The sequence below is a fragment of the Neodiprion fabricii genome, chromosome 1, assembly GCF_021155785.1.
Source record: "Neodiprion fabricii isolate iyNeoFabr1 chromosome 1, iyNeoFabr1.1, whole genome shotgun sequence".
In the NCBI taxonomy this organism is placed as follows: domain Eukaryota; kingdom Metazoa; phylum Arthropoda; class Insecta; order Hymenoptera; family Diprionidae; genus Neodiprion; species Neodiprion fabricii.
In genome coordinates, this window is record NC_060239.1 from 38,877,641 (window position 1) to 38,904,127 (window position 26,487).

The 26,487-nt window shown below is 38.4% G+C and overlaps 5 protein-coding genes across 16 annotated transcripts; 3 read left to right on the plus strand and 2 right to left on the minus strand.

Annotated features, from left to right (window-relative positions):
* Positions 1 to 133: 133 nt before the first annotated feature.
* LOC124183744 (translin-associated factor X-interacting protein 1-like) lies at positions 134 to 7,591 on the plus strand. Of its 3 annotated transcripts, none has more exons than XM_046572688.1 (7): positions 134 to 2,141; positions 2,230 to 2,493; positions 3,224 to 3,317; positions 4,597 to 5,104; positions 5,906 to 6,061; positions 6,395 to 6,573; positions 6,934 to 7,591. In XM_046572688.1, the coding sequence occupies exons 1-7, from the start codon at positions 1,400 to 1,402 to the stop codon at positions 6,995 to 6,997; spliced, it is 2,007 nt and encodes a 668-aa protein (XP_046428644.1). In that variant the 5' UTR covers positions 134 to 1,399; the 3' UTR covers positions 6,998 to 7,591. The 3 variants fall into 3 exon arrangements, with proteins under 3 accessions (XP_046428644.1, XP_046428636.1, XP_046428655.1); XM_046572680.1 differs by having other exon boundaries at positions 6,395 to 6,569; XM_046572699.1 differs by lacking the exon at positions 6,934 to 7,591 and having other exon boundaries at positions 5,906 to 6,105; positions 6,395 to 6,533.
* Positions 7,592 to 8,618: 1,027 nt separating this feature from the next.
* On the minus strand, positions 8,619 to 11,213 carry LOC124183759 (SAP30-binding protein). 2 transcript variants are annotated; one of them, XR_006871043.1, is made up of 3 exons: positions 11,055 to 11,213; positions 10,095 to 10,215; positions 9,881 to 10,021 (listed from the first exon to the last, which is right to left on the minus strand). XR_006871043.1 is itself a non-coding variant. In XM_046572711.1 (2 exons), exon 2 carries the CDS (start codon positions 10,033 to 10,035, stop codon positions 9,049 to 9,051), a length of 987 nt encoding a protein of 328 aa, XP_046428667.1. In that variant the 5' UTR covers positions 10,036 to 10,215; positions 11,055 to 11,213; the 3' UTR covers positions 8,619 to 9,048. The 2 variants fall into 2 exon arrangements, 1 of the variants encoding a protein (XP_046428667.1); XM_046572711.1 differs by having other exon boundaries at positions 8,619 to 10,215.
* Positions 11,214 to 12,167: 954 nt separating this feature from the next.
* LOC124183780 (charged multivesicular body protein 4b) lies at positions 12,168 to 15,656 on the plus strand. 2 transcript variants are annotated; one of them, XM_046572762.1, is made up of 5 exons: positions 12,168 to 12,695; positions 13,005 to 13,182; positions 13,541 to 13,800; positions 13,968 to 14,071; positions 14,355 to 15,656. In XM_046572762.1, the coding sequence occupies exons 1-4, from the start codon at positions 12,515 to 12,517 to the stop codon at positions 14,024 to 14,026; spliced, it is 678 nt and encodes a 225-aa protein (XP_046428718.1). In that variant the 5' UTR covers positions 12,168 to 12,514; the 3' UTR covers positions 14,027 to 14,071; positions 14,355 to 15,656. The 2 variants fall into 2 exon arrangements, with proteins under 2 accessions (XP_046428718.1, XP_046428708.1); XM_046572752.1 differs by having other exon boundaries at positions 12,169 to 12,695; positions 14,351 to 15,656.
* Positions 15,195 to 21,807, minus strand: LOC124183706 (pyruvate dehydrogenase phosphatase regulatory subunit, mitochondrial-like). 5 transcript variants are annotated; one of them, XM_046572594.1, is made up of 14 exons: positions 21,679 to 21,807; positions 21,402 to 21,607; positions 20,835 to 21,066; positions 20,509 to 20,772; positions 20,129 to 20,291; positions 19,446 to 19,736; positions 19,044 to 19,346; positions 18,510 to 18,649; positions 18,308 to 18,361; positions 17,461 to 17,666; positions 17,117 to 17,258; positions 16,752 to 17,021; positions 16,484 to 16,659; positions 15,195 to 16,340 (listed from the first exon to the last, which is right to left on the minus strand). In XM_046572594.1, the coding sequence occupies exons 3-14, from the start codon at positions 20,988 to 20,990 to the stop codon at positions 16,082 to 16,084; spliced, it is 2,424 nt and encodes an 807-aa protein (XP_046428550.1). In that variant the 5' UTR covers positions 20,991 to 21,066; positions 21,402 to 21,607; positions 21,679 to 21,807; the 3' UTR covers positions 15,195 to 16,081. The 5 variants fall into 5 exon arrangements, with proteins under 5 accessions (XP_046428550.1, XP_046428521.1, XP_046428513.1 ...); XM_046572565.1 differs by having other exon boundaries at positions 19,446 to 19,733; positions 21,402 to 21,697; XM_046572557.1 differs by having other exon boundaries at positions 21,402 to 21,697.
* Positions 21,808 to 21,841: 34 nt separating this feature from the next.
* Positions 21,842 to 25,912, plus strand: LOC124183804 (dual specificity protein phosphatase 3). 4 transcript variants are annotated; one of them, XM_046572824.1, is made up of 4 exons: positions 21,842 to 21,907; positions 23,669 to 23,856; positions 24,038 to 24,261; positions 24,340 to 25,912. In XM_046572824.1, exons 1-4 carry the CDS (start codon positions 21,857 to 21,859, stop codon positions 24,534 to 24,536), a joined length of 660 nt encoding a protein of 219 aa, XP_046428780.1. In that variant the 5' UTR covers positions 21,842 to 21,856; the 3' UTR covers positions 24,537 to 25,912. The 4 variants fall into 4 exon arrangements, with proteins under 4 accessions (XP_046428780.1, XP_046428811.1, XP_046428790.1 ...); XM_046572855.1 differs by lacking the exon at positions 21,842 to 21,907 and adding an exon at positions 22,396 to 22,980 and having other exon boundaries at positions 23,678 to 23,856; XM_046572834.1 differs by lacking the exon at positions 21,842 to 21,907 and adding an exon at positions 22,398 to 22,980.
* The last annotated feature ends 575 nt before the right edge of the window (positions 25,913 to 26,487 follow it).

The following is a 26,487-nucleotide window of genomic DNA, read 5'->3' on the forward strand; positions in this document are numbered from 1 at the left end:
ATCGTGAGAACATAAATACAATGAAAATAAATATATCCATTCGTAAACCATTGAATAATTTGCAAGTTTCTATAAGTGAACTACGAGGATTAATTGAAACCAACATGTGCATTCGTTTTTAGCGGTGTAGCTTGATTCCAATCATTCAAAGTGACTCACGTCAATTGGAATTAGTACTAATTGAATTACATGAACGGTATCACTTCTCGTCGTGGAGATGCTCGTGTTACAAAGATCATATTTCACCGACCGATAGGTTTCAGTCTTATATAGAAGCCGGTAGTTAAGTTAATTTTTCTCGTCCACCAGATTCAGTGCCAGTTAATTAAACTACAAGTTATTCAATATCAATATCTTACCACTGCTAGGTTTTCTATTTTTGCCAATCTAATTTCCTGACACTATGACAATCATGAACTAAGACGATGCGGTTCATAGTGGCCTCAGTCACACCCCTCGTACCGATAATTCTACAAGTATTTGGGTCAAGTATGTCTTTCTGACAGGCGTTAAAAATTTGATTACGTAGCGAATCGATCATAGAAAATTATCAAAGTATGTTACACTGCAACTACTTTGAGGTCATTCATTTATCCGCTATGAGTACATTTTCTTTGTGTTTTTTTGTTTTACTGAAAGTCTGAGTTTATGAAGACTTTCTGGCTTCAGTGCCAGAAATTATACACCCACGAACCAATTAGATGAACGCTGATGAGAAAAGAGGCAGACAAAAGCACCCTGGAATGCGGAAACCTCCGAATCGAGAGTCGTATAATTTTCAAGTTCAATTCAACGCTGGCATAAAATCCAAATAATTACAATCTCATCGACGATCTATTTTCCATAATTTTTCTTTTTTTTTAAGCCCGCCGTGTTTTGTTAATATTCTGCTTATCCCTGCGATTAAAGACCAGTTAATTACGGATGATCCAGTCCAGAGATATCTTGTTCACCGCAAGACGCCTTTTTTAGAGATGCTCTCGGAGATCGGTTATAACAGCTTTAAATATCATTATTTATAAAAATAAAAAATATCAGAATAAGGTCCAACGTTTCCCCAACGTGTATGTAAATTTTCATCTTAATAAATTGAAATGTCTCTTCACGAGCAATCCGTGAAAAACCGCCTTTTTCCACCTCCTGATTTCGTATAATCCATTAAACGCGAGTGCAGGAAGTAGCTCATGAGCTTGAATTCCCATGACAACAATACGAAAAGCTTATCGGCAATTCACGCGGCATCGTTGCGTATAAAGATAAAAAAAACTCCGATATCAGGTTCCACTTGTTTCAACAGCTTTCGTTTCCGTATACCTGGTATAACAGTGACCGTTCAGTGGCGTTATTTTCGCCGTCCGCAAGCGCGTCAAATATCTCTAAAAATCGGAATACTCGAGAAATGTTTCCAAATTTATTCCATGTAAAATCCGTGCATCGTCAGGTACGTCTGAACGAAGTTCTGGCTAGACTCGAGGGTGCAAAGATACAGCACAAGATACTGAAACCACCGAAATCTTCGATGATACCAGGATGCAGGCACTGCAGGATCAGAATGAAGAATTCATGCGGAAGGAAAGTTTTCGCAAACGTATCGTCGCGTGACAAGCCCGTCTTTATAGCGAAGTTGGAGCACTTTGTAGAAAAGGAAGTGAACCGGATTGCCAGTGAGAAGAGGTCAGAATGCCGTGAAGTCAGCTGCGACCATCTTCTTTGCGACCAGAAAAAGTTGGACGCTGAATTGGCGATTTACAAATCAGCGTTCGAGGTACTTTTGACTAAAATAAGAACTTTCAAGCCCCTTTTGTCCAGGATAAAGTCGACCTACGACAAGTGCATCGAGGTCAGAGACGATAGGATGAAGCTGATGGAAATAGTATCGTCGAAATTAGAGACGTTCAAGAAAACGGTGGAGAAAAAAATCGACACGATCGAGCGAACGGGGACGGGGAAAGTTGGGGCATTGATGAGGGAAAAGTCCTGCTTGACGGAAACCGTTGCGAAACTTAGAGCGAACCTCGAAGAGAGTAACGGGAAGATAAACTGCTTGAGGCATGAGTTGCTCGACTGCGAGGAGAGGGAGATCAGGAGGATCGTGAACCAAAGGAGGCAAAATATTGAGCCGTCTTCGGGAGGCGCGAAAGGTAGGGATTTGAAGGGGTGAAGGTGTGGCAAAGGTGCGGTAAGGCCATTGCTGACAATGAGAGATTCGTTCGTTTTTGATTGTTGAAGAAACGAAGATGGTGAGACGACAGGCGGCGCAAAGTCGACGGCTCCTCGAAGATCCCGTTTTGATGAACATTTGCTTGGAACGAGCGAGGAAGGACCTCAGCACTGCTCATCGGAAGATCGCCGAGCTCGAGGACACCTTCCGCGAAGTTGTCCCAAAATGGGAACTAGAACGGCTGGAGAACAGGCACCAGGCTTTCGAAAGGGAATATCGAAACCTCTCGCAGGAGTTCGAAGCTCTTTCCAAAGAGCACGAAGCGCTCAAGGGTAAGAAAGCACGAAAATTAGTTTTATTCATTTCGTTAGGTAGATTCGAAACTGACCGATTTTAACTATCGCTCGGGATGGTCACTGAATCTCCGTCACGAAATTCCCAAGACTCTTCCAGGTTTTCCAGAAAAAAATGATAAAAATATACGTATTTTTCGATCTATAATTTATCTAAAGCTTAAAAGAATTTTTGGATGTATTTGTATGGAAAAAAAATATAGTATACGATTCCCTGACTTTCCCTAACGGACCCTGAATTCCATGACATTTCCAGGTTTTCCAACATTCCAAGATCGTTATAATAGGGAATTTTAAACTTTGACTTGGCATTCGCCGCGGAAAGCTATTCGATTTTCTAAGCGTACGAAAATTAATGCGAAGGGATCGTAATATTCTTGAATAAATATTTAAAAAAAATAAAGCTATATTTAAAAAGTTCGACTAGAAGCTAATAAAGGAACATCAGAATGAGGCAAACAACATGGATTTCTCCATGCGAACCATGGTGCAATAATACTATGACTTTTCTAACGTTGTTAACATACAGAGGTGTTTACAAGTAAATTTCAGTGTTTTGAAATACGTATCATCCTGTATCGCTGGATTTTCTTTCGTCAGGCGTAACTGGATTAGCTTCAGAAGCACTTTTTTAAACATATGTTTAGTCAGATCTTCGTTTCAAGAGATTTTCAACCACGTCTGATACGTTATTCTGAAATCATTTCAGTGAACTTTGAAGTGGTTCGAGAGCAAAAGAACAGCCTAAGAGACCGCTGCAAAATATTGGCACACACAAACACCCCGAGGCCGGATTGGTCCAAGTAGGTAGACGGAAGAATATCCATACATATGTACCTGATCAATTCGCATCCATGCAAAATACATAAGTGCATAGGTACAGTCGACGCGCAAGCTGAATACGAAGTTACAATTATAGATTCACTCAGTCACTCGGTCAGAGGTCTAATTACGTGATATACGGCCGTGAAACGATGAAACAGGGCCGATTTATCAGTAGTTGTATTGCGTGTAGAGTTCATCGAAGACGGGGTTGAGATTCCGAATTTAAAAAGTTACGAAAACGCCAAATTCCGAATTATTTGATGGTGAAAATTGAAGCAAAGAAGTCAGACTTTGACGAAACATCGATGTTTCGAATGGTCCGAAACCCGACGCTCAAGGTTCCGAAAGTGCGAAAGTGAAAACATTTTTTTAATCTGAAACACCAAAATTACGAATGATCAAAGATTTTCAGTTCGATGAATTTCTGGCTTGGTGAAATTTCACCACTTTGATCTTCCTTTGTTTTGGATTTTCGATATTTTTACGTTCGGAAACCTGGTCATTTTGATTTTTTACACCAATTCGTTGGGTAAACTACGCTGTCTTAGTACATTTTAATATTGGGAATTTCACTCTATCGAAACTTTACTTTTCGGAATTTTGCTCCATCGTAACTTGAACTTTCGTAATTTTGCATTCCAGAACTTTAAACCGTTGAGTTTCCGACCATTCGAAACTTCGTTGTTTCTTCAAGGTTTGATTTCCTTACATCGAGTTTCGACACGAAATAATTCGGAATTAGGCGCTTTCGAAACTTTCCAAATTCCCAACATCAATCTTGCCCTGTTTATCAAGGGTGGATGTAAAAATATAGAAAGATCAATAAGTCGAGGGTCACAATATCGAATTTTTAAAGCAGCGGAAACTTAATTTATAGAATCTAAAAGTGCTGAAATCCAAAGTACGGTGAAGTAAAACAATACAAATCTCGCACCATAGAATGCCCAACTCTAGAATCGTCAGAATTCGTCTCGATAATACAAAATCGTGTACAGATGCTAGATTTTGCCGTTCTACATTTTGACCTTTCTATATTTCGTCTTTCCGTACTTCGACTTTCAATACTTTCGATTTTCCGTGCTTGGACTTTTTTTTCGCATGACATGAAAATCCGATATTCTGGTCCTTCTATCAATCGGTAATCCCCGTTTATCAGACCTTGCGTGAAAACCGAGGCACTTCTGGTCGCGGTTCTCTCGTTTTACGCAACAGATGACGACGTGAAAGTTCTAATACAAACACCGTGTGACAATCTAGATGCGGACAGTTCATTCAGGGCGGAGTTCAACGCTGGAGGGACATAACGGCCAAGAAATCAAGCGAGGATCGATTGACCATTCTTTTATCGGAGTTGTGCGGAGTGGCGAGCGCCGAGAACGACTACTTTGTAGGTCAAGGGACCGACCCATCGGTTCCGGTGTTTCTCCGGTACAAGGGTAAGATGAAGAACCGTAAATTGGGACGGAGGGAAGTGAGCATCCTGATAAACGACATCTGGAAGAGCAGGATGGCTTCGGACATGGGGACACCGATGGGCGAATACGTGCTCAAGTACTTCTCAGAGAGGTATCACATTTCGCTGCTCAGGTACGAGTGGATCTATAATCTATACTACGCCTGCCAACGGCTCGTATACGACGACCAGATCGGACTGTTTTGGAACATACTTTGGGGCAACGTCGTCGAAGAGGCTTATCACGCCCCGAGGAAGGAGTTCGTTCTCCTAAAAAGGATGATGGAGATGCGGATGGAGGATAAGAAAATAGTAAGATTTTCGTCGGGCGTAAAAAAACAGGGTGGCCAAAAAGATTTGGGGAAAACATTACATCACATTTACAGTTTTTCCAGTTCTAGTAACTTACTAAAACCGAAATCGTTCAGCTTGGTAACTCTGTATTCGGTTCAAATTCAATTCGAATTGAAGAAACATGTGATGATGTAAAAAAAAAAAAAAAAAAAAAAATGGCAGTTTGAGCCAATTTGTTTTCTCGACGAAAGAAAAATGAGCTTGTTACCTCAAAAAATCATTTCTAATTATTCCATTGATGGAAAAGTGATATTTTCAGTTTTTCCCGTTATAAAATTAAGTATTCCCTGACGATTCCAGGTGTGTGGCCACGCTACAAAAAACGGCAACTCGATGGTCGGATTCCGATCATGTTGAATTTACCTCATCGTTACCGTAACGATTCATGATGAGGAAGAACCGTTATTTCGCGATTTTGAAATTTTTTGAAATTCAGTAAACCGTGATGAAAAAAAACATACTCATATTTTAGTTCCTTAAAAATCATTGCGAAAATAAAAAAATAGTGATTTTTTCCAAATGTTTCATTACGATAACGTTACTAAATTCAACATCTTGGGTGATGCCACTTTGCAACAGTCCGTTACTTCGTGATAAATTTTTAATGATCGTATAGATGTTGGTTCTACATCGTCGAGAGATTAATCCAACAGTTTATCACGAAATTGATCCGAAATACGCAACTGTTCTTGCACATCTTTTCAAGTGTTTTCGAAGTTTCGATGTAACGAAGGAAAGAACCCTGCCATTCATTTTCAGAACGCGCTGCTCGCTCAGGACTTGATGGACGTAATGGACGTCATGTACCCCCAGAAAAGTAATCGAGACATCGAGAACATAGTTTACGCGGCGGGGAAACAGCTCGGAATAGATCCTTCGACCGAGGCATTTGACGTGGCAAAGTTATTCGCTCAAGTACGTGAAAATTGATGGAAGAAACTCCTACAACGGACATTAAGGTCCCCAAATCAACTTCAAATAATTAAAAAACAATTGCCTAATTTTTATCAGATTTTCACCTCAACTTTAAGATAGTCCGCTTTGTGATCCAAGTTTCTTATCGAAATAACATGGGCAGAACTTTTTTTCTCAGTATATGTTTTACCGTAAGAGTAATAATGTTCCAAAAAATCTGTAACTGCGAGGTTTTGGTAGACATTAGTCCTACTATCTAAAAAAAAAAAATAAAAACTCGCATCGTCGTACCATCAATTCATGTGAGCTTTCCTTTTATCGAATCGTATACAGACCGAGGAAGGATGGGAGCGCGGTGATTTTGCCAGAGAATTAGCCCGTCAAACGAAGCAGGAAATAACGGAATTCGGCAAGGGGATTTTGCACAGTATAAATATACACGATAAAACGAGCGAGGTGACGGTGGAAATGCTTAAAAAGGGGTTCATGGAAGTCGACGAGGATATACGTGCGTAAGATTTTTGGTCTCAAAGTCTTCTTAGTATTCTTTGCCACCCTAAATTTCAATATTAATAACAGTTACGATAATCCGAACGAGGCTGAAGTTAGCAACATTAAGGTAAATGAAACATCAGGGAAAAAATCGTTACTCTCCAATTTCTGAACGGCTTTCAAGAAGTTGGTTTATCAAAATTTGAGTACGATTTGTTCGTCACGGTTTACCAAATTTCAAACGATCCCAAAGGTGCGAAGTAACGATTTCTCCTAAGCATGAATTTTTAGTCACGGTAACGCGACTAACTTCATCCTCGTTAATCCGACCGTCATTAGTCGCCGCCTACACTAATCTCACTTGGTTTCTTCTTTTACAGACCAGAATCTGCTTACGCAGCACTTAAAGTGGATTTACAAGGTTCAAGACCTCAGCAAAGCTAAGCCCATGGTGAGCAGCGCAATAGTAAGACAAATGTTGAACGGTTACATAAGGCGAAGCCAGTTGAAAAATCATCGCAGAAACTAATTACAGTCGCATCGCCTGCCGTGTAATATACGATCAAGATTTTACGTCGATGTCTCAGATTGGCTTTATAATTTTTTTTATTAAAGTACACGTAGAAAAACTCGATTGCAATTTTCTTCAGAATTTTTCGACCCAGCGTCGATTTGTCGTATGATTTAAAAGGATGTAAAAAAAAAACCCCCCATTTTCTAAAATCTCAAAATATTCCGAAAAATTATAAAACCAATCTGAGACATCGACGTAGAATCTTGATCGAGATGTCATGTAATGCCCCACGTATACAATAAATTATTTAAATTAATGCATTTCTGGTATTATACCTAGAGGTATAGGTAATAGCTTTCAGAAAAATTACTAACCATTGATTGCTTTGAGATAATCGTTATTATTATTATTGTTGTAGTTATTGTTGAAAAATATTTTATATGTACACAATAATTTTTTATTTCTGTTTGTTGCTTTCTCTCTGTCGGGTAATTAACGTTATAATTTAAAAAATCTATACATAATACAAAAAAAAAAAAAAAAAAATGAGAAACAATCTTAAATATGTACTTGTTTGGTTTATTGTTACACTTAAACTTTGAAATTTCGGTCAATGTTTTTAAATTATCGTATTAAATATGAATATTTCGGTTTGTATGAACTATATTTCGAATAGTGCATAGATAAGTCTAAGTGTTAGTTATTGTTCAAATTTTCAAAGTTCATCAGGCTATCGTCAGTTATAGATACAGTAATGATTCTAAGTGTATAAGATTCTGTACAACGTGTTTTGCGCCGCTAATATCATGAAAAACCAGAATTAAATAGAAGAAAGGAAGAGATAAAGAGCGGCGTAATTGCCACAGCTATGTTTCAGTTTTTCACTATACGGTAACGACAGCATTAACTTACACCTTCAATACGTAACAATTTCAAGTTAGAATTAAACTTATCAATATAATTTTCTTTCTTTCTTTCTTTCTTTATTCTAATCAACCTTATTCATACTAGATTATGATTCACAGAATTCTCGATAGAAACAAAACAGCATTTGAAGGAATGCATTGAGTAAAAAGTAAGTAATCCCGTGAATCATAAACTAGCACATGTCGATAACGTCAAATTTCCAGTTTGAAGCGTTTTAAGAATGCATTTTCAAATGATCCTCTGAATTTTACAACGATTTCGTCTATTTTTTACGCTGATCCCCTCTGCTTATATTACATATGGCCCTAACGTATTGCATATTACATTAATTAAAAAATAGTTACACTATTTATGTTAATTACATGGGAATTTTGTCTGTTAAACGAATCAATTTCTCTCAACACATTGATAACTTTGCGCCAACTCAGAATGTGAATAATAGACCTGCTAGAAAATAATTTATTGAGCGAACGGTATTTCGGGATAGATTCGAAAAATAAACTACTATCGACAAAGTGAGTCCAAGAAGGTAAATCGTATAGGGGGAAAATTTTACAGGGCTATTTTGTTGAAGTGACAACGGATGACCCACATGTAAAAAAAATTTATGCCACTATTATGCCAAATAATTATGTATGTTTGACTCGTCTCGTTCGCCGTTGAGTAATACATGTGTTGCTGAGATTATGCGTATTTTTTTTTTAGATGTAACATAATACACGTCTGTCTGTAGGAAATATCAAAGTAAGTTTCAAACGTCGACCTAAGTAAGTCCTACTATTTACAAGGAAAATAATGAATCGTATTTCAACAAGAATAAATAACTCGAACATACGTATATGCGTGAAATAGACGAGAGAGGGAGAAGGAGGAGGAGGAAGGCTCTTGTAAAAAATAAGAAATGCATCAAGAGGGAAAAGGGAATGAGCGAGATCAACGCGAATCGAACGTTAATAGAGACAGACGCGTATAGGATATGCAAAATGTAAAATAGGGATCAAGGCTACGAAACATATTATAATTCTTAAGTAGGTTCATTTGTTTACGCGTTATGTTACAGTCTTTTCTTTGGTAGTGAACCAAACGCGGATATTATCGTTGCTTTTGTCCCCGTCGCCGAAGACGTGAGCGTCGTTAAGGTAGGTTGAGACAACAATACGGTGGGCTTGACGGATGTTGGAGCTCCGGTCGCCACTTGATCCCATTTGCTTTTTCTCTTCTTGGCGTCGTCCTCGGCAGTAACGGAAGAATTTGCCGGCCTCTTAGCGGTGCCGGATACAATTTCAATTTTCGTTTTCTCCTTCCTCATTTTCTCAAGTTTGTCCATTTCTGCTTTTTGCACCTTGGCGAGTTCCTCATAGTACGAATCTTTGCCCCATTTGAAAGGATCGAATCGTTCTGGCGGGTAATTGGTACCTAATTCATTGATGCTACAAAATTGAATAAGTTTTTCGTAAATAGAGGGATTCCGAAAATCTTTTCTCTGTTGTATGACTTTGTTCATATCAAGACCGCTGCCTTCCATCTTTCTGAACAGTTTAGTTATCTTTTCCTGCAACTCAACAGGGCACTGTCCCTGTGGTTCCGGCGGTATCGTCACTCCGAAAAGGTCTGTCTCGCCATCTGAAATCATATCTCCCTGATGCGAGGGAGACTGCATGGTGGAAGCCAAGGGGGATCTCCCATTTTCAAAGAGCTGCCCCCCGGCGTTTACCGCCGCAGTACCCTCGTCATCCGAGACTATCGTGTCATCAAAATATGAAACTAATCTCTGGACTTTGGACGTTACATCCGTAACTAAGGTGGGAGCGTTGGGCAAGTTTGCATTTGACTTGCTATTCGACCCGACGGGGCTATTGGAGGCAGATCGGCCAGATTTGGGACTGGTGAAACCCTGGGGCTGACCAAATTGGACATTTTGCGGGGCAGTAGTCCCCTGCGGGATGTTACTCTCCTGTAGATCGTCCCCTCCCCCGTCCTCACCCTCCGAGTCAGTGTATGTTGCCGTGAGAGACGCCAAAGCCACACTTTGTACAGACATGGTTAGTTGGCTTTGACTGTCCGCGATGCTACCAAGCAATATTTTGTGGGAGAACTCACCGGTGTAGCGTTCCAGCCTTTTTTTTTTTCTTGCTGGGATATTACTTTAGCAGCGCACAACTATTGCGCAACTTGATTAAGGCGTGCCTTGATTCTTGATCCAATATCTGAATCAGTATTCCTGTAACAAGAATTATACAAAATGTGGATTTGAAAAATCGATACTTATCTGACATTATCGTTCCTTATATATAAATTTCAAAATATTTCTTTCGCGTAGAAAAACATTCTTTAACATCATCAACGTCCACCGTGCAACTTATACCAACTTCTCTCATTATTCAAGGGTTTACACTGTCCTGATACGTTCGAAAATAGATCTTGTTTTTTGGGATGCCGTTAGAATAAGAAATTTCAGATTTGTGTAAACTGGCACGATGGAAATGAAAATTAGTAACGATAATTTGAAAGATGTGAGTAACTCTAGACGATTGACAACATTTTGTGACCATTGTTGTCCAAAATTTTTAACGTGCAGTGTTACTGACGTTGGCTAACAAACCAACCTTGTTTCAAATTATATTTGATCGTCAGAAGTACATGAAATTGACCTATTGATCTTAGAGCTCGATAAAATTACTACCCAACATGAAAATGGTCGAATTCGTTTCCCCTAATCGCGACTAAATAAATACCACGAGTCAACGTTTTAATCATGAGGTTATGCTATTCCTGATAACGCTTGGTGGTCGGATACCTTCAAGTTGTTTTTCTCATTATTTTTTTGTAACTCACTTGGCGAATACTTGACCAATATTAAATTCCATAGTGAGAGAAGGGAGCGAGTAAATTGAGCGAGAGGACCAGCGCCTAATAAGCGAGAGACGAAGTGATACGAGAAAGATATACGGACGCGCGGTTGGAGAGATTTGAGGTCACATATAAGTGACACAAGTTAAGTTAGGTTAGGCAGCCTTTGAGGATTCAGAAAATTCTCAATAAATAGGGTTAACGACTCACCTGATTTATGCCGCATTCAATTTTTCACTCTTCACCGTGTCAGGGCGCACCATTGAAATAGAATGAAAACTTGGCGTCTTCCTCCAAAGTTAATAAACAAATAACGTAACGTTACACACTCGATCAACGCCACTGAAATGATCAACGCGCATCCGTGATCCAAGGGCTTTCGCTTTGTCGCGAACGCTGAACTGCGCATGCGCGAGTCTTCATCGCGCACTGAAACTGCGCAGCCGGAAACGAATGAACTTTTATAAATTGCTCGTAGAATTGAGTTGAACAAATTTAGCGAAAAAGCTTTGTCTCTTCAGTCAATATTTGGAAACACCGTTCATCTTGATATATTCTACAAACATTGCGATATACGGGTTAATGCTGTGTCACAAAAATTTTGTATTGAATACGCCAGTTTTTTGTTTTCAAATCGCTCTGAAATAAACCGGTCTAAAGAGACGTTGGTCAAATGACCATACCGAACTATCTAAAACGTTGTTGCTGAATTAACAATTCTGAAATAATCCTAAAAATAAATGGTAATTTGAAGCCATGTGACTAGACTCGATATCGAAATTAATACATATATTTATTTTGGAATCACTGATTAAATTTTACATTTCTGCCAAAGTCACTGACGAAATTTGTTACCAAACAAATTTAAATTTTTTAAACATGATTGTTGAGTAACCCAGTTCAGAAATTTTATCGCCTAAACGAATTCTTGAACACGATTTTAGGAGAGTCGAAATTTCAAACGACCGAGCCGTGTTAAGTTAGCTACTAGAGAACCGACCATGTGAGCATTTGTTTGTTATAAAAATTGAACAGCAGCGCAGAGCGCCACATGCGATTGCAGCATGAAGTTATAGAAAATGTCCCGAGCATCGTCTTCGCTTACCGACAATCACTGCAAATATACGCAAATTACCGACGAATACTTGACCCAATTTCCTCCTTTATTCAACAACTCACCAAAATTTCCCAGAGCTGACTCTCTTTCATATGTCGCGAAAACTCTGATATCTTCTCTGTTATCCCATTGGATGATACCAATCTATTGTCTATTGCTGTTGTCAAAAACATACGTACGCGTATGTCTTACAGATATGGTAGAGAATGAAGAATACTGCCTTACAGAATCCCCAAATTTACCCTTGCGATGATAGCTCATGGGACACATGCAACGATTGCTAAAGAAATTTGAAAAGCAGCCGATTGGATGAAGATTTGCCATTTATTAGAGACATTGGACTTCATAGACTTGTAATTTGGACATGCATTGACGTGATGCGTGCGATGAGTCATGACGCAGGTAGAGGGGATCATGGCGATCGTGTGTTCGGGACATCAGGGGCACGGTGACTGATCCGTCGTGGAAATTAAAGTGACTCTTCGTGTTGGATTGGTTTAAATCGTATAAAATATTGAGAAGAACTAGCTTCTGCTAACTAGAGGTTGGAAAAATGAGCTTTTTTAGCAAAGTGTTTGGCGGTAAGAAGGAGCCCACTGCTCCTTCAACGGCCGAGGCGATCCAGAAACTCAGGGAGACCGAAGAAATGCTAATGAAAAAACAAGATTTCCTCGAGAAGAAGATCGACATTGAAAAACAAACGGCCAGAAAGAACGGAACTGCGAACAAACGAGGTACCCAATACGGCCGAATTACTTGTCCCCGTAGGATTGGAAGCAACCTTGAAATTTTTCCACGACACATCAGCTGTCATTATAACACTGTCAACTGCCAGTAATCAGAGTTAATTAAGGTTTTAAAACCGATGCAAAAGCGTTCTATCAGCGACATTTTTATAAACAACTGAAACTTGTTTTTACCGTTATTAACAATGTACCAAATGTAGATTGTATTGACTATGAAGGTCAACCCTGACGAGCGGCGAAGCTGTTTTCTTACTTACAATTTGTCTATAAGTTGTAACTGTCTAAATCAATTTTTAGCTGCGATTCAGGCACTGAAGAGAAAGAAGCGCTATGAGAAACAATTGCTGCAAATTGATGGAACGTTGTCGACAATTGAAATGCAGAGAGAGGCGCTGGAGGGTGCTAATACCAACACAGCGGTTCTAACCACCATGAACAGTGCCGCGGCTGCTCTAAAGGCTGCCCACCAACACATGTTAGTCACGCCGATCATATAGCTTTAGGACATTGCTTATTCTACCTGGATCTTAACTAGCTCAATTTTTTTAGTCATTTTATTGAAACCTGTATTACCATTCATTTTCTCCTCTGCTCTGCGATACCGACATTAGTTCAGTTGAAGTATTCCTAAGGCCTTCAGGTTACACTTGAGTATTGTTAAAACCCTGTGGGTTTGCTTTTTAGACTGGAAGATAGCGTTTAAAAATTGTCCATCCAAAATTTTAGGATAAGTATCCTGTAATTCTGGGCAAAACATTCGTTCAGCTTTAATAGGCTTTTGTAAGCCAAATTCAGTCACAATTGTAAGTCTGAGATAAAACTCTTGATTTCAGGGATGTTGACCAAGTTCACGACATGATGGATGACATAGCGGAGCAACAAGATGTTGCACGTGAAATTTCCGACGCAATCTCAAACCCGGTTGCCTTTGGCCAAGATGTGGATGAAGACGAATTGGCAAAGGAACTCGAGGAACTCGAACAAGAGGAATTGGACAAAGAACTGCTTGGAGTCGGCGGAATTGGAACTCCTACCGAACTACCAGCCGTTCCTGCTACATCAGTGCCTGCTGCTCCTGCCAAAGCTCGTTCAAGTACGATTTTCCTTAGCCTAGAACAAAGTCTGGCACTCATCCAAACGCTGAGTGAAGAATCCAAAAAATATTTCCAACCAATATGTGACTGTCTATACAGACGGTACGAGCATTGTTAAAAGTGTTTGTTTTCTCAATTTCTGATGATACCTCTTTATTTTTTCCAGAAGCCAAAGCCGAAGAAGTCGACGACGATCTAAAGGAATTGGAAGCGTGGGCCTCGTAAAGAAATTAGGACCATACTGTGTACACAAAGTAGGACACAAAAATGGTGAGAAAAAATTATTGGAGGAAATAAATGCTTCGTATAACAAGAAGTGCTCTGGATAAAGTAAGAATTATTATTCTGGGTGGTGTAGGAAATTAGTGAGTCGAAGATGAGTATATTCTACACCCCTACATCCGTCTAAATTCTGACGTGTAATTCTATTTTACTTGGCTCTGTCATTGTTAATTGGTAATAAAGAAAGTAGCCAAATCGAATGAGTTCTACTAAAGCATGACACAAATAGTAAATGTTACCTCGAGTAATTAATTTTTTTTCAACCAGATAGCTTTCAACTGGAAACGAGGAGAAAGGTGTTGCGTGCGGGTGAGCCCAAAACGCCATTATAAAATTATCATAATATAAAAAAATTAAAACAGGAGAAAGATTATAAATTTAACCATTCAAGTTCTAAGGTTTGTAGCGTTTCTGTACATAGGGTTAATGCTTCATAAACTAATGAATTATTATAACTCTTAATTATAAATTGCCTTATACATATTCTTTATACACGTAAAACTCAATCCATTACTAACAGCAAGTAATCTAACTAAGTTTAGGTAAGCTTAATTGGCACAATTCGTTGAGATATCGATTGTTCAAAATAATAAAAAAAATTTCTATGAATAAAGTAACAGGCAAATGGCTTCTGTCATTTTTCTCTTTACGACTGACTCTTGATAATCACGGACCGTAAACGAACAACGTAAGACTTCACAAAAAACAAAAGGACAAGATGTATTGTGTGGTGAACAAACAGCTAACAATAAGAGACCAGGACTATCCGGCAAACTTTGTACAATATAAGCTTCTAATATTAAGTTCGAATATAAATAGCAGTTAACGGTACATTGACAAAGGAATGTATAGGGAGCATTCCATGTCAACTCGACCTATGATTTTCCCTCGCCATTTTTTATTTGCTGCAGGATTTTTTATACGATTCTAGAATGACAAAAAACCACTCCAGTATTTATACACATTTCGTCCTACAACCGAGAATTTTTTATGATTAAGCAAACCTGTCTAACAATTGGCAGATTTTAAAAATCTCAATGTTATTTTTGAAACTGGTTGAAATCAGGCAAAAAATTCGAAAAAATTCTGGAGAGCTTTTTTGAGATCGGAGAATTGTATAAAGAATCCAGAAGCAAGTAAAAAATGGTGAGGAAAAATTATTGGTCGAGTTGGCATGGAATAACCCATAGCTTTTTCGCTACTGTTCATATATAGACAGAGGATTACGCTACAAGATATGAACGAAATTCAGGGAATTTTATTGAAGTGATGTTTTAATATGAATTCAGAATATCTGTGAAAAGAATATTTCCAGTGATGTTTGAAAAAATCGAGTTGTTCAGCTTTATGAAGTTTCCTCAAAATGATAAGTGTATAAGCTTATTCAGCTAAAACCTGACACTGCATAGATACGAAAGTAAAGCTGCTATATATACGTGTCATGTGATGTGAAAATGTTTATTAAATAAAATACATTGAATATCATAATTAACATCGATTAAGCGAGCCAGTCGCTCTATCAGCTTACAACTTTTTATTGACAGCTGGAGAAATAAATACTATTTACAAATGACATTTCATATAATTTAAACGTTGCCTTGTTCTTTTCATGTATGTTGAAAAAATATTCTCATCTACTGATAATTTAACAAAGCTATGATTATCCAGCTTTCCTCATTAGGGCCGAAACATTAATTCACATATTTTTCTTCTTTTTGACCGTTTTTCTTTTGACACCCAGAAAACTTCCTCCATATATCTCTCACGGTCGAGAAAAATCCCCTTCAAAATACTGAATTCAGACTTTAGCCTGGGATTTGCGTTACAACAGTTGCGTATGCATTAATAACAATATATAGATTACACAGATAAACTCACACGTAAATATTCTTTTCGGCTTATACGTACAAGCACGGGATTACCACCCATAACTAAACGCACTCAATAGAAATTCTATCCTCCAAGAAATAGTTGCCAGACTTATTGTATACGTGGTCTTTAAAGCAAAATGTCGCTTCCACATGTGAGAACTGGTGTGGGTGTGTACTTTTTGTTTACTTTGTTGAGAGCTGGCGCAGACAATGGATGCACATGTGGCTTAGCAGGGAATCTTCGTCCTGCGATATCGACTTCATACCTAGCATTTGGATCCATTATGAACTCTGTTGTTATTGGACCTCGATCATCGCATTCGTGCCTGTGACCAGGTAACCCGATAAAACCCAGGCAAATAAGTTTATCGGTTGCAAATCCATACCTGTTTTAATTCAGATATTTTGTTAATCACTATTTGCAATGTTGAGACATTGTGGATTTCACTCTTATCCCTAGTAAACACATTCCTGTATGCTATAACAATACGTGTATACATATTTCACTATATGAAGATGAAAATCATACCCTGCCGATGTGACTGTTCCTACGTATCTATCGTCACGATATAGAGGTTCGCCACCCCATGGCCAAACATCTTTATTTGGATCAAGCTGACCACCCAAGACAAAAAGTACCAATCGTTTTCTCACTCCTTGTTCTTTTTGATGCTGAAGCGCATATTTGCCGATAAAGTATTCCTTCTGTTTTGAAAAAAAAATATAGATATCGATTCGCACTCGATAAAATTTTAAAGTTACAACAGTTCGAAAACAAACTCTGCGGTACAACTCACGTCTAATTTAACGCTGTATCCGTTTCCAGCTTCGTAAGGAGTTACATGCGGGCTCAGTTCTTCAGCCCAGAATGGAATAAATCTTTCTATTCGCATGAAACGTTGTGTTAGTACTCCCACATTGCGGACTCCGTAGTCTTTCCCAGTCGCCATCAATCTCGCATACACATGCAAGGCATATTCGGACGGGATGTACAGGCAATAGCCAGGCTCTCCTGTATGCGTAAATGCCATCACCATCACATCAGACGCATACCCAACGTTTACCTTCTGCAAGAAGATTGGAAAATATCAGATCTTTATCACATGAATTGCGCAGCATTGATCTGTGGATCTGGAAAAAATGGTTGGCACGTTGACGTTACCTTGTGCGTAAATGGAGAGAGGTTGATGTCAGAATTGGATAACTCTGAGAGTAATTCAGTTGCTTTTGGACCGACAATATTGATTACGGTATATTTGGAAGTGACGTCATTTAAACCCACAGAACGATCAGCAGGTAAATGTCTGTGGGCAATTGAAATAAATATTCTTATCATCAAAACGTTATATTTGTGAGGAATAGAAAAACATAAGATCTAGAAAATTATAGGCGTTTGGATTAATAGTCAAATATTTTAGTCACCCTGATTGATAATCGGTGAAAGATAAATGTTTGGAAAAATCTTTGAAATATATTTATTCGTAGCATGACATCTACAGGTCTTACCTGGACATCCATTGATAGATGCGTGTTTGTTGCGATGTGGGGGAAACCATGAAAAAACTGTTATCCATCTGGCGTACTAGCATACAATCATTTTCGTAGCCGCCCCTCTCATTTTGCATTCCTGTATGAGCTATGGTGCCTACAGGTATGTTTGCATCATTCGAGCATAACTGCTGCAGATAGTTGACAACTTCGGAGCGACTTGACTGTTACATTTCAAACATACTATTAGAGCCAACGATCCAAGATACAGGTACCTTCCAACATTTATAGCCAAACTTTTAGTTAAAGGACATGTGCATAATACCCATATTTTTATTTTATTAGTCTATAGCTAGAGTAAGAATTTTTTAGTAACCATTTTAATTGCATACAGCATAAACTGTGAATAGCGTACACACAAACAGTATGTATAAATACTTTAAATCCGTTGAGAATACTTTATACAAAGGTAGTTGAAGCATATTATTCATGTGTTGCATGGCCAATTCTAGTCTTCAGAATTCTATCAAACAGGCATATATATTATCATCCAAAGCATGAGACCGATTGGCAGGTTTGTGGTCTAGATATAATTATGAATCATCAACATACAAGCATAGACGGTGATATTCTGAAACCCCAGAACCAACCACAGCGAACTATTTACTCTCTCTATAGTTGTAGACCTACGGTAGGTTTGACGACACAACATTTTGCGTAGTATTTCAAAAATACATATGTGCAGGAGCCTGATCTTTTCACTGAAGCTACAATTTGTGTATTTACATCTATACAATGTTAATTGAAGTTACGAGTAAGCTGATATTAATGCCTTTATAAAAATTAAGTGCTAGATATATCATACCCCATCGTCAACAAATGAACCATAAGCCCTACGCCTTGTGTCGGCATGCGTTGACTAATAAAGAAAATGGTCGATGTTATTCATTGACTTTTACCTATTCAATCGCCTGCGTTACTTTCAATAATCTCACCATTCAATCGTTTAAGATTTTACAGATGAAATATTACCCTATCGAACAGCATTTTCACAACTTGACTCTTACCTTAATTTCGATTTTAGAAAACGAGCTCATGTCGATTATTCCGACACCTTCACGACAAGCGTGAAATTCTTCTTTCATGAAATCAAAGAATTTTGGTTTGTAGAAACTGCCCGGAGGCATTTCAGGTTTTTTATTACCTCCTGAAAACATAAATAAACATCAAATTGGCATTTAACCAATTTTACCATCCTTAAAAACAGTGTGATTCCATATCATTCAAGCATCATCTCGATGCATTTAAATGAAATTGAACGAAATCCTCCCGAATTAGAACAAGCAATACAATCTTAAGCATCCTGTCTTAAGATTAAAAGTTAACGGAATGTGGATGAAGAACCCTTTGAATGTCAACACTAAATTGGGGAAAAGCTGAAAATTAATTTGCCATCATCCGTAAAGTGTTACAGCAAAAAAATTTTAACACAACAGAGAAACACAGTGAATTGTGATGTGCGACTAGAGTACTGAGTCTCTTTGTAAAAGTTGGATGAAAATGAGCAACGCTTAGGTTTTGTGGTCGATCGAATTGCTTACTTCGATAAGTTGAATCAAAGTAAAGGGGTCTTTCATACGCCATCTTTATGCCAAATACTGCACCCTGTTCTTCTAACACTGAGTATAAAGGTGAGCAGCGTAACTTCCGAGCATACTTGTACTCGCACTGGTGCGGATATAATATGGCATAGTGGCGACCAACTACTTCTTTAATTCTTTGTTGCAGGTACTGCTTGTTGTTATGCAAATCCAAGAATCTTTGTACATTAAATGGAAGTAACTCTTGGGCAGGTTCGCCTTTCATCATCCATTCAGCAACCGCTTTTCCAATACCTCCAGCACCTTCAAGAAAAAAAAATGAATGTTTAATTGGTTTTCGCTCAATGTGCAAATTTTTTTATTGCTTTGTTAGGATTTTGGTTTTTTGCGTAAATTGCTTACCCTGCAATGGATTTCCACTCATACCAACAGCGACGAAATAATTTTTCACCTCTGGACTTTCTCCAAGAATCCAACGGCCGTCTGGAGTAAAGTTGTCGGGAGAGTTGTAAATCGTAGGGTCTCCCATTTCTCTCAATATAGGCAAACGGTGCTTTGCTCTTTCCCAGAGTGGTCTCCAGTGTTGCGGGTCATCCTTTAAATGGCGATGCCAGTCCTTAACAGGAACCTTTCCTTCCTTGCCAAAGGCTGGTTTTGCTTCTCGTTCAAACCAGCCAACCATTAGACCACCTACTTACAAAATAACACGATGATCGTTGGCTAAGAAGCATAAATCCGGCCTATGATGACCTCAAGCAGTTGAATATTAGTAATGAATTCATTGAATCTTGCAAAAAGTAGTTTAAAAAAAATATTGAAAAGGTATTAAAAAAAAGTGATTGCTGTTAACCGTTATATTATAAATGAAAATCGAAGCTTGAAAAATAAATAAACTCCACGCAAACATTACGTACTTGATCAGAACTACAGGTTTTGAAAACCATAGAAAGTATAATATCTGCAGCTCTGTATGAATTAATAGACTGATGGAAATAATTAGACATTTCTTTTTCTAAATTCGATTTATCTAGCTTTTACACGTATTCTTCACAAATAGTTGGTATAATTTGTACGATTTTCATTACCTTGCCATTGACGAGCATACGAATGTGAGTCAAAGTCTCGTACGCATGGCAGATGGGAACTTAATTCTGGCACCAAAGATGGGGTGACTGCGTAAAAATGTTCTGCTGGATATGCAGGAATTCTCACAGGAGGATTACACCGCAAGCCCAACTCTCTCGCCCACTGACAATGAGACATATTATTTGATTACTAGATTTTAACAGGCAAGTATTGATAAATTTCTCTGCATACCAAGCTGCAGCACAAAAGCATTGCCAATTTCCTTGCTGCCACAAAATTTAGGTACAGGAACGATAACGAAATTAAATAAAACAAAAAAAAATAAATAAAATACTTCTGTTCTAAAAGGTGCATCATTGTGTTCCATTAAAATTCTTACCATTCCTGCACAGTTTATGAAATATTCGCAAACAATATTGCCTTGTGCTGTTGTGAGACTTTTGACAGCCCCATTTTCAGTGAAGACTTCCTCAATACGACAATCCTCTTTGTAGCGAACTCCACCCTGTTTTGCAAGCTTTGCCAAGGCATGGCATATGGCACTGGAATCTGCAACAGCGTCCTCAGGCACCCAGACGGCTCCTTCCAAATCATCAACGTGTAAATAAGGATGTAGCTTCTTTAGCTCTTCCTTGCCAAGAAGCTAAGCATACAGATTTGTTAATCGATAGCTCAGCAACAGTGAAGTGTAACGCAGAAACTCACCTCACAGTGCAAGCCTGTTGGAACATTATAAGCTATTCTTCTCTTCAGTGCAATCATTCTATCCTTAGTTTGAGCAAGATTAACACTCCCACACTCTTTCATGCCGATGTCAAATCCCATTTCGTGCAATTGTCGGTATAATTTTAAGCTGTACATTATTATATTGCGATGAGCTATCGGCTTGAACAAGCCAAGCGTTCCAGAGCCAAAGTGAGAAGTTCCACCGCCGACCCTGATAAATTTAGTATTTGAATGTACTTGTTTGATCTTTGTTTTTTCTATCAATAAACAAGAAATAGACGACAAGCTTAGCATGTCAACAAATTGAAAGGGTGTCCGTTGTGGTGTCAAATGAACGTGTACAAGACACAGTCGGAGAGAAATTAAGGGAGGGCATGCCGGAAACGGGGAATGGATAATTTTTCCTTCTTTCATGCTAAAAAAGAAACAGCCGAACAACGGCTAGTTGATGCATTCTTTAGGACTTAAGGGACTGGAGTAGTGCCTCCATTTATTTTGCATTCCCCTCCTAATCGCCTCGAAACCCAAAAGTCTGATCGAACGCACCGGCCTTGTTCCAGGACGAGCACATCGTTCCATCCATTCTGTACAAGATGGTACGCTACGGAGTTTGCAACTGTCCCTGCGCCTGCTATCACGACCTGAACCTGTGACGGGAGTACGGAATCGCTGTCGGGGATAGACGAGTCCGTTCTAAATTCCCGACTGGTATCCACCACCCCAGCTGCAATACCATATTTGCAGGTTATGCCCTGTAACAGTCGTCCGTGAAGTTTGTGGCTCGGTTCGCCCGAATGTCGCAAGCGCAAGCACCTCGCACAACCTCGGTTCAACATTAACATTCACGCGATAAGGCTGTAGCAACGATTCTGCTTTTTCCACCGAACTCTTCTCGGATAATGTTAATGGGAGATGCGGACGTCACGGCCAGTACGTTGCTCCAAATTCGAACTCACTCGAGCCTCGACCTTCTTTGAATAACCTGGTCTGTAATTCTGAGCATGCGACCCCTTACCCATCATATGGTCACAACTAAGACCTACATGAAAAAGGTAAGGTTCGCGGCTTGAGAATTTTATAATCGACCAGTGAGTATGATCGTGAACACGTATCTACCCAACGAGGTTGAAGTTAGTAACGTTATCGTAACGAAACATTGGGGAAGAAATGACTATTTCCTTAATTTTAGAATGATTTTTAAGGAACAAAGTTTTCGAAATATTAGTGTAGTGTATTTCGTTTTATTAAGATTTACTGAATTTCAGACAATTCCAAAATCGCGAAATAACGGTTTTTTTTCAGCATGAATCGTTACAATAACGTTACTAACTTCAATATGACATTCTACCTGATGCCCAGGACTCAGGGGTACACTGCATCGAAAAAAGCAACCCATTTTCAATTTTCATAATTTTTTTTATTCATTGCTTTTTGAAACGGATTTTATAATCATAGTTTGGCCGCAAGATTTTGAATCAAGCATTAATAATAATTTCGGCGATTTAATTGGAAAAAAAAAATAAAACCATTAATTTTTATGTAAATGATTCTCAGGTTCGTGGAAAAAATATCTTTGAACGCAACTGGAAATTTTGTTGCAATTACATAGATACCGCGAAGATAGCGTATGCAGTACTACTACGTTAAGATTAATCTTAAGATTAAATATGTATGTATGTCAGTTTATTTGCCACAAAGATAAAACTGGAAAAATACATCCAGTTGTACATGCACGAAGGTGTACTTTTACCAAAGATGAGTAGGCTTTTACTGTAGTACGCAACAAGATTTAGAAGCTTCATCTTTCGAGCTTTCACGTATATCTATAGTCTCCAATACGTATAGCTATCCTTATGGTTTGATCCCTTGTTGAGGACTCTGCTTGTCACCACTTGTCACCCCAGTTGAAAGGACCGCGGATACGTAGTCTAACCTGAATAAGTTGAGCAAAGTTGAGTTCCTGTCAAGTTATCCGACAGCTGTCAGAAGTACTTTGTGCAAAAAAAAGAAAAAAAGAATAGAGTGCAGGTGTATGTCAAGTTCGTGATCGTCATCCCGACATTCGAGGTAACAAGAAGAGCTTATTTTAACGATGGCGCAGGGTGGAGATTCCCCGAAGGGCGACGTAAGTTTCAGATTGTGTTCTAAACGTATAAGTCTGATTACAATTAGCGAATAGGAATTTATGACAGGGGGGGTAAGTCGAGGCTGTAGACGGTACGTGCTCAACACATCTTCATTAACTCATGAGGTGTAAAATGACGTGAATTGCGTCGGGTCGAATCGTTATTGTTGTGCGGATGCGTAATCCGACCGAGGTTTTGGCGCTTAGAAATTTTGCAAGGCGAATTTAAAAATAAACATTTGATTCATCATGCAACGGCGACGGTAAGGATTGAGGTCGCGCGTACTTTTTATTAGCATTCGAGAATCAATTACGAGATGAAGAGCACGTGGCGGGACAGAGATCGGGTGAGCAAACTTTCAGTAATCACTGTTTACGGTTGTTACGATTTAATGTCACGTCGACAACGTGTCCTCGCGATTTTTTGAAAAATCACGGTAATTGCCTGCCTTTACCTTCAAGATTAACAAATAATAGGATCAGATTTTAGGGGGTGGGTGACTGTAGTCGAAACTCTGAAGTGTATCGTTGGTCAGCAGTTATACTTATATGAAATTAAATTAAAGAGAGAATTTTTGTTTTAATGAGAAAATTTAACTAACGAGTATGAGTGTGATGTATATAAAGAAAATCATGTGTACTAAGTTATACCTATATCATGTATTTTTGTTTTACGCCATAAACGCAGGACTTTCAGAAACACTTGGTCGACGGTGAAACAACTGGCCAATACTTGGCCGACGTTCTTCACAAGACTAGGACCAATTTTAGGCCGCTGCCTGGAATTACAGACCACGATAACTACCACACTTCCTATCGTATTCAAGCAAACATCGACTGCGACGAAGTCTATCCCAATATTTATATCGGAGATGCGTAAGTGTTTTTAAGTGACAAAACTTATTTTAGCTGCGTCAACGTTTGTTTCAGAAAACTAACAGTTCTTGTCTCAAGTTACTTTTGTCACTGATTCTTCAAATAAAATTACTCTCAAATATTTGTTTAATGATTGCTGATATACACGGCATTAAGAAAAAATGAATGTACCGATTTGCAGACCAACCGCGAAGAATAAAAAGTACCTGAAAATTCTGGACATAACGCATGTTTTGAATACCGCTGAAGGCAAACGTTTTGGATTTGTCGATACTGATGCAAACTACTACAAGGACACTAACATAAAGTACATGGGCCTTCCTCTGGCCGATTTAGCCTCGACCTGCATCAATGAATATTTTCATACAGCAGCAACATTTATCGAAGAAGCTGTGTCTACAGGAGGTACTGTAATCTATTGTTTATTAATGACTGGTCATCAATTTTAATCCATGTACATCCATGTAATCGATCTGGTTTCAGGGAAGGCATTTGTTCACTGCATGATGGGTATATCACGCAGTGCGACGTGCGTTGTTGCATACCTCATGATTAAAAAACAAATGCTTGCTTCGGAAGCAATCCGAACAGTTCGTAAAAATCGAGACATACATCCAAATAACGGCTTCCTTCATCAGTTGGCTGAATTGGATAACCAGCTACGCAGGCAACGTTTATAATAAGCAATTATTAAGTACCTTTAGTTAAATGTCTTGATATACTCCTCAACTTCTCCAAACCTCAAGCATTGAGAAGAGTGAACCAATATACCAATATACTAATCTTAAGGTGTCAAAATAACTATTGCAATATTTTTTATCAAACAGCCATTAATGCCAAATATTTGCCTTTTATCAATGTTTGATGTGCATGTATGTCGCGAATGCGTCGATACCAGATTCAACAGTTTGTATATATATCTCAGGAATATTCGATGAAGCGGACACCTTCATGTAATTTAAGGCAACTGCCTTATACTGTGCCTTGCACTGTGGATACAGGGGCCTCACTTCACTGAACATTCCAGGAATGTACAAGCGTTTACACAGCACGCAATCATTGCTCACTTGGAAGACTGTTTTGAAACGTAGATTTGCTATTGTAACAAATCTGGGAGCAAACCTAAATCTTTATATAAGAATGTGGACGTATAGTGCAGGGCAATTCAGTAACTCCACAAAATTAAAACTGTATTACATATTCAAACAACAAGCCACTATACCAACAGCATCAAATGTAACCCAAATGATTACGACCAAAGTTTTCAACAAGAATTCTCTTTTTTGCAACAACGCAATTTGCAAAATTATGTCTTGTGTTTCTATCTAGAACTTGACGCCTGTAATAGTCATCTGCCATATTTTGTAAATAATTCACCAACAAATATTCGATACCTTGCATTGTGTAACGACTCTGTGAATATATACAGACCTCTCTCAATGTACCTGCATTTCTTGGACATAAAGTATCATATTGTTTCAAAAGTAATAATATGTCGAGATCTGATTACAGGACTCTAGTTTTTGGAATTGTTTCTGAAATATAAGTACATGTATGGGTAACCGCCACCTGTAAGTATGGCAATAGTCTTTCGAATTATACCCAGCACCAAAAACCTCGGCATACGTATATTTGAAACAATATGCTGAATATACATATATGTGTAAGATACTAATGCACACCAACAACGAAGTACTTATTAGTTACATAGCGTTTTACAGAACTAGCGTGAATGTGAGTACAAATCGCGTAATATTTACCAAAACATTCAGAATCATTCCTCTGAATTCGACGTTCAGAACTCATGTCTGTTGTGTTGAATCAAATAAAGCGGAGTTTCAGCAGTATTGTAATACGAAGCAATGATTATTAAATAAGCGGCATACAAATTGCTTATACATTGTACAAATAATATTCATATCAGTGAAACACATTAAATAAAAATTCATATCTTGTGTATGCAATTACCATAAGATTGGTAATTCAGGATATTGAATGAAAATGTATGATCCGAATTGTCTCGTTATATTAAAGAAACCCCCCTCTTATACGTCAATTTGCCTTGGATTCACTTTTTCCCAAATTTAGGGTCTCGGTGGGCTTGTACCAGTTAGAAGCAATGGAATTCTTGCTGCGACAAGTTAGTGAAGTTTGTTGACAACATTGAAATTCTGTGTCGCAAGTAAAGTTTTGGTGATTAACCTTTCGTTACTCACGCTTCCTTGCCCAACGAATTTCATCGCACAACAAGCACTGTGCCGCCCATGTTAAATGAAACACGACGTTGCCGCGTCACAAGACAGTAATGAAATGTTTCTATTATACAGCTTAATTGTTTATTTTGAAAATAAATATATCGAACATAATTACCTCTAAATCTCAGACTACGTAAACACACTGCATGTATCGGTCATCTTTACTGTCAGCAGAGAGGTTTTGAGTGAAGCTTGGCAAAGAGGTACGAAAAATTGAATCGATGATTCAACTTACATAATGAGCACTGTGCCGCTTTTTCACGATCTTGTTGAAAATGAATCTACTTTTCTTATACATTAAATAAATACTTATTAATTATGAGTATATCTGAAGATAGTAAGCATTACGAAGAGAGAATTGGTAAAGTATGAAGTC